General features: G+C 38.6%; 1 protein-coding gene across 4 annotated transcripts in view; it reads left to right on the top strand.

The window, feature by feature from the left end:
- The window catches only part of epha6 (eph receptor A6), a 617472-nt gene that overhangs the window by 575329 nt on the left and 23740 nt on the right, over positions 1-18403 (top strand). For all 4 annotated transcript variants that reach the window (XM_048540624.2, XM_059650322.1, XM_048540622.2 and 1 more), the window contains one exon: positions 9522-9671. In XM_048540624.2, coding sequence (XP_048396581.2) covers positions 9522-9671 — 150 coding nt within the window. The remainder of the gene's footprint in view (positions 1-9521; positions 9672-18403) is intronic.

Genomic DNA, 18403 nt, shown 5'->3' with positions numbered 1-18403 from the left:
GACCAGGCTGTACCAGTTTCTGATGTGGCCATTTTGGTTGCATAAACATGCAGTGAGTTTGCCACTATCATTTGAGATTGATGTCCTGGTATATTGCGTCGCAAGGTGTCAACCCCTGTGGGACAGATCCTACTGACAAGCAGCCTGTCTGTGTGTCTGCACAAAAGAGCACGTCAGTTCTGTGTACTGATGGCAGTCAGCCAGCATCTAGGCTAACAGACACAGCATGAAAGGTAAATCATGGGTGCTGCATCCAGGCAGATAGACATTAAATAAGCAAGTGCAATGCCAATAAGTGAGCAACCATGAGATGCAGCCTCATCCATTCTTGAGCAGGCTTCTGTCTGTGCTGCCAAGTGTCTTCGCTGCAGATTTTCAATGCTAGTAGCTGTTGCATCCTGCATCCGAGGCTGCACTTCCTAAGCAGCCTGTCATTGTGTCAGAGCAGTTTCATTATGGTGGTGAGGAGTTATAAAATGCTGGATATCAATGTCCATTGACGAAGGGAACATGTGAATCAGGCTCTGGGAAGTGATTTGTTCACATTAATCTGGAAGTCACTCGGAGCAATGAGCCGGACCCACCAGGTACTTGCTGTAATTTCCATGACATGTTTGGTAAGATCGAAAATATTAATGAGACAAGTTTAACTGTTAATAAGATGTTTAACAACCAATAAACCCCTTAATTAGTAAGTCACTGCTACCTGGTGAGGAACTTGTCATGCCATTTTGTCAAAAGCATAAAAAATGGAGCAAGATGCTCCCAACATTGAGATGAATCTTGCTAGATTTCTCATCCAATTCTGCCATAAATCTCACACAAATGTCACTCAGACCCTAGGTGCTCCAGCCTGGTGTCTCAGCCTCTACAGTAACTCAGTTTTACCCATTAGGCCCTTTCATGCTTCCAGTGTGAACTATTAGCAGTAACAAATTGTGATTTAAAACAATTATTTGAAGCTCGATGTAAGGCTGGTAAGTGGATACAGTGCAAACTAACATCAGATACATAAAATAAATATATGCACCTTCTCCCTTTAAGCGTTCATAAAAACAGATCATGCATTCTTTGCTTTCATTTAAAAAAAAGCAGCATGCTCAATTTTATTCGGTATCTTTAGGTTTTCTAGAAAACAGGCTTAATTTCCTTATAATAAGCCAATTATATGTGAAAAGTGTTTATAAGTTACGCTCTATCAATGTTCCTTAGTCTGTATCCATCTTCTCTTATGGAATTTTCAACATGATGCTATTATGCATTGCAATACATGGAGGAAACTGCATAATTACAGTTCACCCTAAAGAATGTAAGAAGATAAAAGTTCACAAGCTTGACAGGCACTGGTGACAGATTGTCTACTTTTTAGAAAATGAAATAAAGATACAGGCCTCGTATAAATCTGTTACAGGGCAAGCTTCCCTGCCGGTAGTGCATTGAGATTATAGATCCATTACTCAAGTGTCTCACTGTGTGAACCGAACACATTCATATTTTCACTGGTTTGGTTCAAGGTTCTATATTTATGTGTGTGAATTTTAAAGGGCTATGTAGAAATTAGCATAAAATGAAGATGTTCTCATGGTGGCCAAAGTTGTGTTCACAACGAAATGGTGATAAATTGGAACCTTAAATGTGATAAGTGAAGATCAGGTTCTTTCATATTCAACCTAATTAAAAACACATACCTATTTAAAATAATAGATTGGTAAGTACGTTAAACAGCACCAGAGGAACTTTGCTTAATGTGATGATATAATGCACCACAAAGTACATTGGAAAACTAAACAGGCATCAGCGCCTTCCTCCAGAAGTGGCAGGAACTTTATTGTTCCATGCAGGCCAGGGTTCAATTATGTTTTTAAGACCCTAATGCAATTTTAATTATTGATACTGCATCATGATCAGAGCAGTACAACAAAAAGCAATAATTGGAAGAAAAGTTTGGACCTTATTTATTGTTTTGGCAGTTGTGTATTTTCAAAATTACTTTATTTGCTCTCGATTTGCCTGTACCCCTTTTTTAAGCTTCTTAGCACTTCATTGCGTGCAGTTCTGGTTGCCCCATTCCAGGAAGGATGTGGAAGCATTGGAAAAGGTGCAGAGGAGATTTACCAGGATGTTGCCTGGTCTGGAGCGCAGGCCGTATGAAAAAAGGCTGAGGGACTTGGGTCTGTTCTCATTGGAGAGAAGGAGGCTAAGAGGGGATTTAATAGAGACATACAAGATGATCAGAGGATTAGATAGGGTGGACAGTGAGAGTCTTTTTCCGAGGGTGATGACTTCAGCTTGTACAAGGGGGCATAGCTACAAATTGAGGGGTCATAGATTTAAGACAGATGTCAGAGACAGGTTCTTTACTCAGAGAATGGTAAAGGTGTGGAATGCCCTGCCTGCCAATGTAGTTAACTCAGCCACATTAGGGGCATTTAAACAGTCCTTGGATAAGCATGTGGATGATGATGGGATAGTGTAGGGGGAGGGGCTTAGATTAGTTCACAGGTCAGCGCAACATTGAGGGCCAAAGGGCCTGTTCTGCGTTGTATTGTTCTATGTTCTATGTTCTAAACCATATCTAATTTCATTCTCCAAATTCCATGATACAATTCAGTCCCCCACTTTTCAGGTACTTGGTTAATGGCTGTGCCACCAGCTCACCTGCCCATCCAAAACCATGAGCTGCCTACAAGCACATGAACCATGTGAACAATATGCTGACTGCATTAACATGAGCCCCATCCGATTAAGATAATCAAGATTCTTACTGAAAACACTGGCTGCATTGGCCATTTGATAGTTGCCAAAAATCAAATCCAACATTATACTCATGGATGGATATATATTACATGGAGAAAAGAGATGAATTCCAGAGGTGAGGTGAAAATGAGTCTTGACATCAATGTCATATTCGATTAAGTATGGCATTAAGGAGCTCTAGCAAAATGGGAATCAATGGGTATCGGGGGCAAACTCTCTGCAGGAGTTGCTCAGGGTACCCTCCTAGACCCAATCATCTCTAATGGCCTTCCCTCTATCATAAAGTCAGAAGAGGGCATATTCACCAATGATTGTGTGATATTTAGCACTATTTGCAACTCCTCAGATGCTGAAGCAGTCCATGTTCAAGTGCAACAGGATCTAGACAGCATTCAGGCTTGGGCTGACAAGTAACATTCGTGCCACACAAATACCAGGCAATGACTATCTCCAATAAGATACAATCTAACCTCTGTTCCTTGACATTCAATGGCATTACCATCACTGAATCCCACACTATCAACATTCTGGGAGTTATCATTGACCAGAAACTCCACTGGACTCACCACATAAACACAATGGCTACAATAGCTGGTGAGAGTCTAGGAATACTGCAGCAAATAACTCATCTACTGATTCCCCAAAGCCTTTCCTTCATCGACAAGACACAAGTTGGCAGTATGACGGAATACTCCCCAATTGCCAACTTAGTGCAGCACCAACAATACTCAAGCTTAACACTGGCCAGGACAAAGCAGCTCCTTGATTGGTACCACAAACATCCATTCCCTTCACCACCAACGCTCTTCGAAGCAGTGCGTACCTTCTACAAGATGATTACAGAAATTCACTAAAAATCCTTACGCAGTATATTCCAAATCCATGATCACTTTCAATTAGAAGGACAAGGGCAGCAGACACATGGGAACACTATCACCTTCAAGTTCCCCTCCAAGCCACTCACTATCCTGACTTGGAAATATATCGCCGTTCCTTCACAGTCACTGGATCAAAACACTGGAATTTCCTCCCTAACCGCATTGTGGGTCCAGCCACAGTACGTGAATTGCAGCAATCCAAGAAGGCAGCTCACCACCACTTCTCAAGAGCAAAAGGGAGTGGGCAATAAATGCTGGACAGCCAGCAACACTCATGTCCCAGAAATGATTAAAAACAAAAGTTGCTTATTTAAGATTAACCTAATCCTATCAGGAACAATCAGTCATATTACCATAAAGAAAGTACTGCAAGTATTGGAAATTTGAAATTAAAACAGAAGATGCTAGAGAAACTCACCAAATCTGGCGTCATGTCGAGTGAGTCCAATACGAATCTTCTTTGGAAGTAGTCGATGTCTATATGCAGCAAGACCCAAACACTATTCAGGCTTGGACTGAAAAGTGGTAAGTATAAAAATGCCAGGCAATGAATGTTGTATGAGCTATCGGGATTCTTGGTCACTTTGAGGTGGATTTGCCTCCACAATTTTCCCTTTGGTTAGCATCTACAGGGCTGGCTTGGTCTAATATCATTGAGGAAAAGCAATAGTGTAGTCTGCTGGTAACAGACTCTTATCTTAAAAAGGATATAGATTATTGCCTGATAGCAATCACTTGCAAGTTACATTGTGATGATAGACATCATTAAAAAAATCATGAGGAGATCTAGATGGTAGTTACATCTGACTCAAAATCTAGCATTGTTCTCCACATTCAACTCCTCATGACTTCATTAGATTGGGCAGAACTTAATGCACTCTTTACCACTTCAGAAGCAAACACCAAATACTATGATGTCTATCCCTAACAAGCAAGAATCTAACCAACACTCTTTGATATTCAATAGTATTACCAACACTGAATCCCTCATGTTCAACATCCTGGGGAATGCCAATGACCAAAAACTGAACAAGATTGGCCATATAAGTACAGTGGCTATGAGAGCGGGTCAGGTATTCTGCAACAAATAAATTCCTCTTGTTCTCCCCATTGTCTGTGTGCTATCTACAAGGCACAAGTCAAGAGTGTCATGCAATACCTTCCACTTGTGTGAAGGAATGAAGCTCCAAAAACACACAAAGATCTCAATGCTATGCCAGACAAGCAATCAGCTTGCTTGATATCCAATCCAGCACCTTCAACTTTTACTTCCTTCACAACTAATGGATAGTCACAGCAGTGTGCATCAACTATGAGATGCTTTGGAATAAGTCACCGAGGCTCCTTCAACTGCATCTTCCAACCTACAACTTTAGCTCCTCGACAACAAGAATAGCAGATGCATGGAAACAAAACAACTTGCAACTTCATTCCAAGCCTCACACCATTCTGACTTGGAATTGTTCTTTCCTTGTTACACAATCAAAATCCTGGAACACACTTATTACAGCATTGTGGATGTATCTACATTCTAAGGGGCACAGCAGTTCAAGAAGATAGCTCATCACCACATTCTTGATGGCAGTTAGGGACAGGCAATAAATGTTGGTCTAGCTAGAGATGTCTACATCCCATAAACAAATAATAATAAGCAAATCACTGTACAAATAATTTTTTTTTAAAAATACATTTTTCTTTCCACTTACTTTATAATAAGGGAAGCATGCTAGCACAGTCTTAGGCACTACTCCCTCACAGAACTGGGTCCTGGGTTCGATTCCTGCATTGCATGTCTGTGTGGAGTTTGCACATTCTCCCCGTGTCTGCGTGTTTCTGTCGGGTACCCTGGTTTCCTCCCACAGTCTAAAGATGGGCTGGTTAGGTGGATTAGCCATGCTAAGTTGCCTGTAGTGTCCAGGGATGTGCAGGCTATGTGGATTAACCATGGGAAATGTGGGATTATGGGGCTAGGGTAGGTCTGGGTGGGATGTTCTTCGAAGGGTCAGTATAGATTTGATGGGCCAAATGGCCTTTATCTCAGCTGTAGGAATTCTATGATTCGATGAAACTAGTGGTTGCCTGCAAAAATCAAAAGCAGTACATTCCATTCAATTTATTGACAGAATTTTTTTTTCATTTGGATGCTCAGTGAAGCATCCAAAGGTTCGAAATGTCTTATGCAAAACAATATCGGGTGCTAATATTTTCATCATCCTAAATCTTGTTCACTCCTTTAGGCACACATAAGTCAGTCAAAAAATAGAAAACATAGAATAAAATATTCTTTAAAGGATATGCCTAACATGCCACATAGTACACTGTAAAAGTAGAAAGATGCCTCTAATATTTGATCTGCATATTTTCAAAATTAGAACATTTTTTAAAACAAATTTTAAAAATCTCTTATCAGTAATTTTTAACAAATTACCATTTTTAGGCACATGATGACAAGAAACATTTCATCCCTGCTGTCTTTTCAAGTAGTTCATTCAGTTTGATGAATTATTTTAATTAGACCAGCTTGTCTGTGGTTAAGTTCCAGATACTACATTAGGTATAGCAAATTACATTGTTAGTGTTAACAACTTCAGAAATAATTGTTTCATGACACAACTAGTAACACTGTGTTACTAGCTGTGTCATTAATGTTTATTAATTAATTAAAATTTTAATGCTATTTCATTAATGAAACCTATGATGCTAATTCTTTTTGTATTTATGTTAACAGCTAGTTTGGGTGGTGTTGGAATAATTTTACCAACTAGATAATCAAAATTCGTTCAAACTCAGTAAATTATAAATATTGGTTGCTGTCTGAAGAATTCCACAGTGTTACATCTGCTCTCTTTAGCACAGTATAATGAGAGGATATAGGATTAAGTTGCATGAGTGAACTTTGACATTTCAATATAGTCTTTCCAGTCAACCAAACACTATTCACTGGAGCAAGAAATGAAGCTTATGCTGTAACAAAAAAAACTCTGAGTAATGGAATGGCAGTATGATATTTATAACTCCATTAGTGTCATGCTTTGCTTTGGGCCTGTTTTATATAATAGATGACAAAATACTGTAATGAGTCTAGGGACTATTTGGATATTTCTGCCACCTTTTTAGTTTTTTTTTCTGATAACCAAACCTGAGAGAGGTGACAAAGCTTAAAACCTTTCAACTCTTCCCTTGACATTAGCCAAAATATCCTTCATTATCTGATAAGTTACAAGCACTTTTCTTTCCCCACAGACTTTCTGCAGCCAAAGCAACTCCTTCTAAAGTAAAGGATATGACAGATATTCTCATTAAAAGGGCTGCTCATCAGTGCAGCAGAGCTTGCTGAAGCTACATCGCAGGGATAATTTGATTGCCGTGATGCCACAGAATCCCAGTGAAAATCAATACCAACAAAATTTAACTCTATCTGTTATGATTTTTCAAAAATAGGTAGAATATAACATATTGATAAAATAGATCTGTGTTTGCTTCTCTTAGACCCAGGGAGCTCATATAATATGATAGTAAGTCCTTTCACTTGTAGGATTTGGTTTCAATTCAGTCATGCAGAGCAGATAAAGATCACCACCTGCTCAGAGGTGTTAAAGGCCAGGTGTGTAATAAGTTTAAGCATTCACAATCTATCTTCCATTGGGCTAATATCCAAAGGACAAAGCTATACTTAATTCCATTCTATAAGTGAAATGGAATGGCTGTCATATACAGGGATTTTTGAAAAGAATTTGTTAAAATGTAACATAAGAGATTTTTGACAAAAATAACACATGGTGTTGAGAAATTTTGCCACAAACTTGGAGAGATAGTACAGGCAAGAAGAATGTTTCTATCTTAGAAAGATACAGTGAATGGTATTAATAAGTTCATATTGTTAATAATGCTTCCATAAGTGACCAAAATTGTGAAACAATATTTAAATTTGTTGATTACATTAAATTGGGTTGTAGCAGTTTATGAAATAGACTTTGAAGGAGTACAGGATTATGCCAGAAAATTATCCTTTGTTTAACTTTTTAGTATTTGAATTGCCAAAAAATGATTAAGAATAAAACACACAATCAGACATTGGCTGGAATGTTCTGTAAATTGTCAAGGAGCTGAAAGCAGAACCAATGCGGTGGTCTGGTTCTGATCCCCAATCTCACCAGAATTTCATGCATGCTTGCCAATTAATGGCCAGATGTTGTCACACTGTCAGTATGTCAGTGCACCTTAAAGAGATAATCCATCATATCATCACTGTATCATGGCAAGAACTTGTACATGGACTGTTTAAACATGGGGAGGCCTCAGCTTCCACAGGCTTCTGGATGACCAGAAAACTCTCCCAATATTAATTTCTGTAATAGGTGTTTTGGAAAGATTTACAGATCAATAATCAACCTATTTGGTCATATAGTGAAATACATTGTGTGATTACCAGTTCTTAGGGTGGAACTCAAACCCAGAATTTCCAGTCCGGTGTGGGGAGGTGAGATTCTACCATTCTGACACAAGGTCGGCCACTTATTTAGTGTCTTTAAGAACGCCGAGATAGGAGCTACATTTAAAGTGTAACATAAGTACTACAGCAGCTCCCCCATGCAGCATATTCCCTTAAGCATCAATGAGTTAATGAGCAGGTAATCTGTTTTAGGCATTGATTGATGGATAGGTTTTGAGCAGCATTCTTGGAAAATTCTCCTGCTCTTCTTCAATTAGTACAGTGAAAACCTCTCAAAAGGCCAAACACGACATGGATTTTATTTTCCCTTTGAAAATCTTGGACAAAACTTTAATAATATGAAAACAAATGCAACCTTCTCTTAATAGAGTTTGGATTGTATTTCTGTGAATGTATGTGGTCCTGAAAAGAAGTCAGTTTTATCTTTCTAACAGCAGCAAGGTCTATAGTGTCTTTAGTTTAGCCAAATATCCCAACAAGCTAGACAGGAACATTATCAAGCAAAATTTTATACTGAGACAAGCAAGGAGATATCAGGACAAATGACCAGAAGCTTTCAAGGAGTATCTTAAAGAAGGCGAGTGATAAAGAGAGAGTTGGAGAAACAACAATGTTTACAAAGTGAATTATGGGCATGGTTCTGTCTGAACCAGCCAATGGAGATATATGTCTGAAACTTTCAAGGCAGAAGATGAGAGTGTCAGTTCTGATGTTATTGGGCCAGAGTTTTGCCTAATACCTGGTCAGTAATCTGATAGAGAGGATCATACATCCATTCTAATAGCATCCAACACCGAAATCCAATTTTCACTCTACTGAATTCTGTTGTGCCAGATTAGAACCTATGCATTGAAGACAAATACATATATACAAAGAAAGAGACAGCAAGAGAGTGATATCTGTTTTTCATTTATTCATTTTGTAGGATGTGGGCATCACTGGCTGGCCAGCATTTATTTATAGCCTGTTGCTGGTTGCCCTTGAGAATGTGGAGGCAAGTTGCCTTTTTGAACCACTGTAGTCCACCTACTGTGAGTTGATACTCAATGCCATTAGAGAAGGAATTCCAGGATTTTGATGCACTGGCCGTGAAGGAACGGCAATATATTTCCAAGTCAGGATGGTGTGGCTTGGAGGGGAACTTAAAGGTGGTGGTATTCCCATATAGCTGCTGTGTTTGTCCTTCTAGATGGAAGTGTTCATGCATTTGGAAAGAATTACTGGAGTTTGAATGTATTTATTGCTCTATGTTTACCAGGATAGTGTCTGATAACCTCCATTTTTCTTGAAAAATGGCATAACAAATAAAGTTTCTTGTAAAATAAAAAGAGATGGTCCTAGAAATGCTTAGGCAATCTAGGAGCATCTGTGGAGATAGAAACAGAGTTAATATCTCAGTTTTAACCAATAACATTATCATTCTCCTGATACAGGGTGGGAAAATTCCTATTCGGTGGACGGCTCCTGAAGCAATAGCCTACAGAAAGTTCTCTTCAGCTAGTGATGTGTGGAGTTATGGGATCGTAATGTGGGAAGTGATGTCATACGGGGAAAGACCTTACTGGGAGATGTCCAACCAAGATGTAAGTTATTTTCAGAGATGATTCTGTCAGTCAGCAATAACATTTTATTTGCATTTGCAGTTGTATAACTCATTATTTGAATCATTACATTCTGCATTTCAATAACTTCTTGAAGGAAGGTGAGTGTTGATTTTCCAATCAGCACTGCCAAATCAGAAAACATAAATAACAACGTAATAAATAGTTACTGGAGCAAATCATATGGCCCTTGAGCTGGCTCTGCAATTCAGTCAATTATGACTGATTATCAAGTTTAACTCCACTTTCCTTCCTGTTCTCGCTTGATTCCCTAAGGTACCAAAAATCTGTTTATGTCAACCTTAAATGTATTCAACAGTGGAACCCTTTGTAGTAAAGAATTCCAGTTTTCCTCAACCTCTGGGCAATTCTCCTTATCTGAGCCCTAAATGATCAATCTTTTATCCAAAGTCTATGTCCCATGTTCTCAGCCAGAGGAATCAACCTTGCAATGTCCCTGTCAACACCATCACAATCTTCATGTTCCAAATAGATCACCTCACGTTCTTCTGAACTCTAGGGAGTATACACCCTATTTAACAAGCTCTGGTCATAGGACAACCTTATCTTGTCCTCAGAACCAAGTCAATGAACCTTCACTGCGTTGCCTCCATTGCAAGAATAATACTTAAATATGGAGACCCATTAGCCCAGTGTGGTCTCATTGAATGCCTATAGCAAAACTTTCTTATTCTTGTACTCCAGAACCCATTGTAATAAAGATAAAAATGCCACTTTGCCTCCTTGTTGCTTTCTATATCTGAATTTTAACTTCGTCTTCACTTATACGAGTACACTTGAGTCATTTTGAATGTCAACATTTACAAGTTACATGTCCTTTAAAGAATATTTTGCTTTCCTTTTCTAACTAACAAAGTTAATAAATTCACACTCCCTACATTTTGCTCCAACTGTCATCCTTGTGCCCACTCACTTACTATGTCTATATGTCTTCACAGCCTCTTTGTACCTTCTCGCAGCTTTATTCCGACCTATGCTAAGAAAACTTGGATACATTCTTCTCAATACACCAGAAGTCACAGCATACCAATTTGAAAAATGCCCCATTTGTTCCTGTCTGTTAACCATTCCCATATCTGCACTAATATATTAATCCTCAACTCCATGAGGTTTGCATGAAACCTTGTTAAATGTCTGTTGAACATCAAATTTTATGATGTGTTCTAAGCCTTCTCAGTCTACCCCATTTGTTACATCATCAAAACTCAAATAAATTTGTCAAAACTGATTTATTTTTCATAAATACAGACTTTTAGGTGTGTATTGTTAAGATCTTTAATAATAGTGTCTAGCACTTTCCTGACAACTTCTGTCAGACCAAGTGGCCTATACTTCATCATTTTCACACTCCCTCTTTTCTTGAAAAGCATTGTGCATTTCATAAACCGTGTCCACTATCTCTGCACTCTGCAGATATTTCTTTTAGAATCCTGGGGTCTCGACCATCAGTTGCAGTGGAGTTGTTAAATTCTAGTCTCTTAAAATCATTCAAATCTTTTATTCTGCTGATTTAGTTACCTTCATTTCCTCAATCTTTTTAGACCCGGACCACACTATGTTTCTGGTGTATAAGTTGTGTCTTCTACTCTGAGAAAAGACAAGAAATATTTATTCAATGACTGTGCTGTGTTGTCACTACCCATAATAATCTATTCTGCCTTTGCTTCTCAGACACCATTGTTTAGCTACTCTTCCTTTTTATACATTCATAAAAGCTCTTAAAATCTGTTATCATATTCATTGTTTACTCTCAGATTCTATGTCTTCCCCTTTTATCGACTTTTTCAGTGGCCTTTTTCTAGTTTTAAGAATACTCCCAATCCTCAGACTCACTATAATTCTCTGCCAAATTATTAGCTCCTTCTAGTTTTAACTACTTTAGTAAGACCACAGATGGATCTTTCTTACTGAAGTATTCATTTTTTCAATTGAATATCATTTTTTAAGGGAAATTTTTAATTGTTTCCTGAAATGTTTCCCATTGCTAGTTTGCCACCGTGTCATTTACCGAATTAACCTAGCTGGATTCTCGCTGTTACCGAAGTAAATAGCTTTCTTTTAAGCTTAAGGTTTGTGCTTTGAGTATTTCGTTCTCAAACTTACTAAAGAACATATTTGTATTATGATCAGAATTCTTCAATGGATCTTTGACAATGAGATTACTAATTAGCTCTGAGTCAAAATGTGATACAAGAGCTAAAATAATGGTTTTAAAACATCTTGCTCCAAAAATTGTCACAACAGCATTCTATAAACCCATCTTTCACACCATCTTTGTTAATTTGTTCAGTCCAGTCTATAGGAATGTTAACTTCAGTCATAATTATTACATTTGTTACATGCTCCATTAATTTCTTATACCACGAAATTGCCCATCATTCTGACCGGAAATTGTATTGCTGGTCTTATATCTTCACTGAGCCGAATCCTGGGACTCTGTAGCTAACAGCACAGTTGATCCCTACTACTATGTAGATTACAGCAGCTTACAATCACCATCTCAGGTAAGATTAAGGTTGGATAATAACTGCTGGCCCTGCCTCTTGAATGCATAGAAGAATTGCCATTCAGTTGCCTATTCACCATACTTAGTACCAAATTTGCACTTGACCCTATTTGCGCTGTTCCTGTGACCTTATTTAGACATTAACTTGCATTGTATCTGTCTGCTCAGATTAATTTTCCATTCTCACCATGTACCTATTTATGATACTTACATTTTAATATCATCTAACTAAATTTTAGATTATGTAATAAGGTTTATTCCATGTTATTACATTTACAGGGAGAAAGTTGTGCTGAGAAGAAGCATGGTTTACATGCTGAACAATGTTTGTCACCACAATTAGCTTTATGAGCCCCCGGCAGGGCACCCAGCATTGTGGCATTATCTCTGCAGTGTCTACCTCAATCAGTTTATAGGAAAACACTCCATTTAAAATTATTTTAATTTTCCTGATGAAGGTACATGTCTTGCAAATTGCAATCTAAAGGAGCTGCCAGCTGATCTGACCAGCTGTTTAGAATGAAGCTTTGAATCTGCTGAAGGGATCTCTTGTGTGACAGGAAAGGCCCTGCAAAAATCTCAACAGAATGCAGATTAAGCAACGTTCCCATCTGTTAGCTGACAAAACAAAGCATTGTGTACGGTACAACTGTTTTGGTGAAAGTGTCAGCATTTTGTGGACAGGGATTTGGGGTTTCTGATAAGCACAAGCTCCATTTATTTTAGTGAATGAGAAAGAAAAGTAGGCTAAACTAATATCTACCCCTAACATTGCAGAAGGTCACAAATGGCAGGATAATGAATGCAGAACCTGATCTATTGGGAATGCAGCTTATTAACTAAATTTCACATGAACTGAAGCCAGATGTATCTGCAAGACCTGTCAAGCTAGGAGGCGACTGAGTTTATAACCTTTGAGTGTCCTGAAACTTCTGCCCATTCTGACAGCAGGGCAGAGTCATTTGTTTCAGCTCTGCTGTGAAGAAAAGCTCTACCAAAAGTAATTCAACTATTTAGGGCAACAAAATGTCCATTCTCATCCCTAATCCTGGGAGCGCTTAACACGTCTGTCATGTTAGAACAGCAGGAAGCAAAAATGGTACGACCATATGTAATAATACATCAACAGGAAAGTCAACCAGCTTGAGGTGAATTTCCATTAAAGGTGGGAGTCAATACAGCTCCTTTGGGGATGAATCAAGAGAAGTCTGCTGTACTCCAGAAGCATGGAGGAGCTTGTGGATTAATGTTCATTTAACATATTTAGGTGCCCCGTGGCCCAATGCCAGTGCTCTTACTTCTGGGTTGGAGCTCCTGGATTCAAATGTTACACTGGAAATTTGTGCACAGTATGTGACTTAACACTTTATTGTTGGAGATACCCAAGCCTCTGAGGTAGAAGCAAACAAATCCATGGCACTATCTGACACAAATATAAGTGGGCTACAGAAGTTCTCACAGTATCCCTAAAAATCAATAGGTTCCACATGCATGAGGTAATCTGCTTTACCAGATTATTCCTCAGGCAGTGAGGCTGAAAATTATCGCTACTGTATCCTACGGTCCTCTTAAACATCAAAGAAAGAACATTTGAATGTCAAAATATTAGACTTCACATTACAACGTGCTTTTACTTTCAGTGAGTGTTTTTTTTTCACTGTGCTACCTCACTATCGTCTTTCAGCATTGTTCCGAAGTACAAATTGGTGTTCCGTCTGGATACCATCTAAAATCCAACAACATCAGTGAGCAAGAAAGTATGATTCACCTGGTTCGGTAAATACACTAGTACACCAGCAGTTCATTGGCAATTTGTCTTGTTTTTATGCTGTTATGTTCTATAACAGGTCTCCCTCTCTTCCTCATGGTAGAAATAGTGGTTCTCAATGAAATCAGTTGGTAATATTTTCACAATTGAGATATTAAATAGCCATTTCAATTGCAGAAGGCCTGTAAGATCAAGAGAATCAATTTTTATGGTTAATCCAAATTGCTGGAGCTGTTAGGTGGATTGGTTATGCTAAATTGCCTGTAGTGTTCAGGATGTGTAGGTTAGGTGTGTTAGCCATGGGAAATGTGGTGTTATAGGGAATGGGTTGGGTGCTCTTTAGAGGGTTGGTGTGGGCTTGTTTGTCAGAATGGCCTGTTTCTACACTGTAGGGATTCTGTGATTGTGTAAAACTCAGCAGGTCTGGCAACATCTGTGAAGAGAGAAATTTCTTTCCACAGATGCTGCTAGATGTGTTGAGTTTTTCTGGAACTGTTCAATTTTGTATGAGATTTCAAGTATCCTCAGTATTTTGCTTTCATCCATTTTATGGTTACATTTCCTGCCAACTCTGCCCTTGCTTTTAGGCTCGAGCCTGGTGGTTGAAATATTTCCGTCTGAAGAATATGCAGCATTATCACCTGATACTCTGTTTTATATAAAATATTAAACCCAGAACTATTCCATATTGGGTGAAATCGAACTAAGAGAATGTACAATAGCCTGTAAGATCACCAAGCTACTCAACTTTTCTGTGTTCCCAGCTGTAACGTGCTTACTGGTACAAGGCTAGACATAAGAGAGAAAATTTAATTCCTGAGACAAATCTAGAAAAATCTTTTAAGTATAATAAATAAACCTAGGTAGCAATATGTGGCCTCTTGTGGGTTATGTACTTCCTATTTTTGCTCCTGATTATAGAATGTACTTTAACATTTTTGGTAGCCTTGCTTTTTAACTTCTACTATCCTCCACCATTTTAACACAATCAACTGGTCTCTTTTGTGGTGAACACCATCCAACTGATGGCATCAAGGTATCCAGTCAGATATGAATTGTTATAATTTACCATCCATTCGTATATTTCTGGACCACTTAAGGAACACTCATGAAAACAGCACCTGCCTATTTATGACTGCACTTGTCTGATAGGAAAGAACTTAAGCAAGAAATTAGAAGGGCTAAAAGGGGTCATGAAAAGTCATTAGCAAACAAGATTACGGAGAGTTCCAAGGCTTTTAATACTTATTTAAAATGCAAGAGGGTAGCGGGGGAAAGGTTTGGTCCACTAAATCATAAAGAAGGGAATCTATATGTGGAGCGAGAGAGGTAGGTGAGGACTTATATACTTCAATTCAGTATTCACCAAAGAGAAGGGATTGGTGGAAGATGATCTCAGGAAAGCAAATTTCGATGCCAAGTTGCTAGTGAAAAGGAGAAGGTGCATCTTATAAAGTATTGAAATAGATAAGCCTCCAGGTCCTGATGGGATCTACCTACAATATTGAGGGAGGCAAGAGAACAAATTGCTGGAGCATTGATAGGCATCTTTATATCCTCTTTGGCCACAGGTGAGGTCCCAGAGGTCTGGGGAATAGCTAATGTTGTCCCACTTTGGTTACAGGGATAATCCAGGAAATTACAGGCCTGTGAACCTCATATCAGTGATAGGGAAATTATTGGAAAAAGTTCCCAGGGACAAAATCTATAAACATTTAGAAGCAAATGGACTGATTAATGATAAACAGCATGGTTTTGTGTGGCGGAGGTCATGCTTCACTAACTTGGTTGAGTTTTTTGGGGATGTGATGAAGATGATTGATGAGGGAAAAGCGGTTAATGATGTCTCCATGGACTTCAGTAAAGCTTTTGACAAGTTCCTCGTGGGAGACTGTTAGAAAAGGTGAAGTCACATAGTATCAGGGTGAGCTGGTGAGATGGATATGGAGCTGGCTTAGTCATAGAAAACAGCAGATAGCAGTGGAAGGATACTTTTCAGAATGGAGGGCTGTGACTAGTGCTGTTCCACAAGGATCAGTGCTGGGACCTCTGCTATTCATGATCTCCATAAATGATTTGGAGGAAAACATAACTGGCCTAATTAGTAAGTTTGTGGATGATATAAAGATTGGTGGAGTTGCACATAATGAGGAGGATTGTCAAAGGATACAGCAGGATATAGATCAGTTGGAGGCACTGACAGAAAAATGGCAGATGAAGTTTAATCCAGATGAATGTAAGGTGATGTGTTTTGGAGGCCGAGTGCATGTGAAAATTATGCAGTGAATGGCAGAGCCCTCAGGAATATTTAAAGAGATCTGTGTGTGCAAGTCCACAGATCACTGAAGGTGACAGCGCAGGAAAATAAGGTAGTAAAAAAGGCCCATGACATGCTTGCCTTCATTGGAAGGAACACAGTTTATAAAGATGATAAGTTCTATCTTTGGACAAGTGCAGCTTTATAGAACTTCAGTTAGACTGCACTCAGAATATTGTGTACAGTTCTGGTCACCACACTACCAGAAGGATGTGGATGCTTTGGAGAAGGTACAGAAAAGGTTTACCAGGGCGTTGCCTGGCATGGGGGATTTTAGCTGTGAAGAAAAGCTGGATAGACTGGTTTTGTTTTCACTGGAATGCAGGAGGTTGAGGGGCAACATGAAAGAAGTTTATAAGATTATGAGTGTCATGGATAGATTGAAAATATAAATATCAATATATAAAGAAAATGAAGGGTCTGGGCCTAAAACGTCAGCTTTTGTGCTCCTAGGATGCTGCATGGTCTGCTGTGTTCGTCCAGCTCCACACTTTGTTATCTCTGGCCTTGAATCCTGTTGTTCAGGATATTTCTGGAGTGTGCTATGCAATTGCCTTCACTCAAGTGGTATTGCCCAAGTGCATTCAGACTAGCAAGTGTGTCCACTTACTTTGCAAAATAGAAAAAAACTCGTATGCTCCACTTGCTGCATTTTCCAACAATAATGCCAGTTGTTCCGCCTGCTTGAAGCCCAGCTGAGCTTCAGTTAATAGGTGCTTTTCCATGGTTACATTGTTAATCCCACATACCAAATGGTCTCAGCATCTTCTTCAGGTGTTAAACTAAAGTCACATGTTTCTGTCAGTCATCTTAACCTAGTCAAAAATCCTGATATATATTCCCCTGGTTCTCATTTGCTGGCTAAAACTGACCATCTCTAAATTAGAGGAACCTTGGGCTCATAATATTCCTTAACCAAATATGTCAACTCTTGAAAGGCTTTAGAATTTTGTGCCTCAGGGAAAGTAAGGCTCATAATAACCAAAAAAAGCTGCAGAACCACAAGCTGTCTGGAGAATTAGTTGTTGCTTTTCATCTGCCCCAATGTCATTTACCCAGTTGAAATAGTACATTTTTACTATATATTGGGAATATTCTATGAGGTCCATCTGGCTGACCTCTTTGCAATTGCTACAGATATCACCAGGGGCATCACAGTGTGGTAGAAATAAAATTACCCACAGGAAGTTCAAATGAACAAAACCAAGTTTCAATTTTCAATCATTCCCACTGGATTGATATAAGTATTAAAGAGGGTGAGGTGTAGGATGTAGATCCCAATACCGTATGGAGATAAACTTAATATTATCACCATAAATTGGTGACCTTGAAATTAAATTTGCACAAGTGACCAAATCTGGTACATAGGTTAAAAAACTGGTCAGTGAAGGGCTATAATTCAATAATGTAACATAGCCCAGGGAACAAGTCCATCATCTATTTCTGAAGCAGAACTTTGTTTTATTTATTCAGAGTATGTATACTTTTTGGCTAGATCAGCATTTATTGTAGATTATCAGAAGCCCTGGAGAAAGTGAAAGTGCACTGAATTCTTGAACAGTTGCAGTCCTTGGGGTGAATGGTTGCAGACTGGTTGCAGAATGGTTGTATTGTTAAGACGGAGGTTTGGAGACACAGGTTCGGATGAAAAGAGTGAATGTCGAGTGCGTATTGCCCTGCCAATTTTTAATGTTTCATACTGACTTCATAGGAAACACACACCACAAAGAAAAGGAAAAATATTGTTTGTGTTCCTTACTTGTGGTTGGGACATGTTACAAATGGACTATCAATTTTGACTTTCATTCTCTTGTTTTAATACCTGAGACCTTTCATGGACATGTTTATGACTGAAAAGGAAAGACACTAATTTAAGATGACTACAATGATTACCTGAGCAGGTTGATCCAGGCTTTACAAAACCATCAATAAACTAGATCCTGTCTGAATTGAAGTTAACACATAATTAAAATGATTGAAACCAGGCACTCAGTTCTCTATATATATTTTTTGATTTACATTGCTCTGGAATTTTCAGATATTGGAATTAAAGGTTCACCTGCAGTTTATCTACCTCAGAAAAGCAATAAAGCCAGATGCAA

Source organism: Stegostoma tigrinum, chromosome 12, assembly GCF_030684315.1.
Source record: "Stegostoma tigrinum isolate sSteTig4 chromosome 12, sSteTig4.hap1, whole genome shotgun sequence".
In the NCBI taxonomy this organism is placed as follows: domain Eukaryota; kingdom Metazoa; phylum Chordata; class Chondrichthyes; order Orectolobiformes; family Stegostomatidae; genus Stegostoma; species Stegostoma tigrinum.
This window is presented reverse-complemented; position numbering and strand designations above follow the sequence as displayed.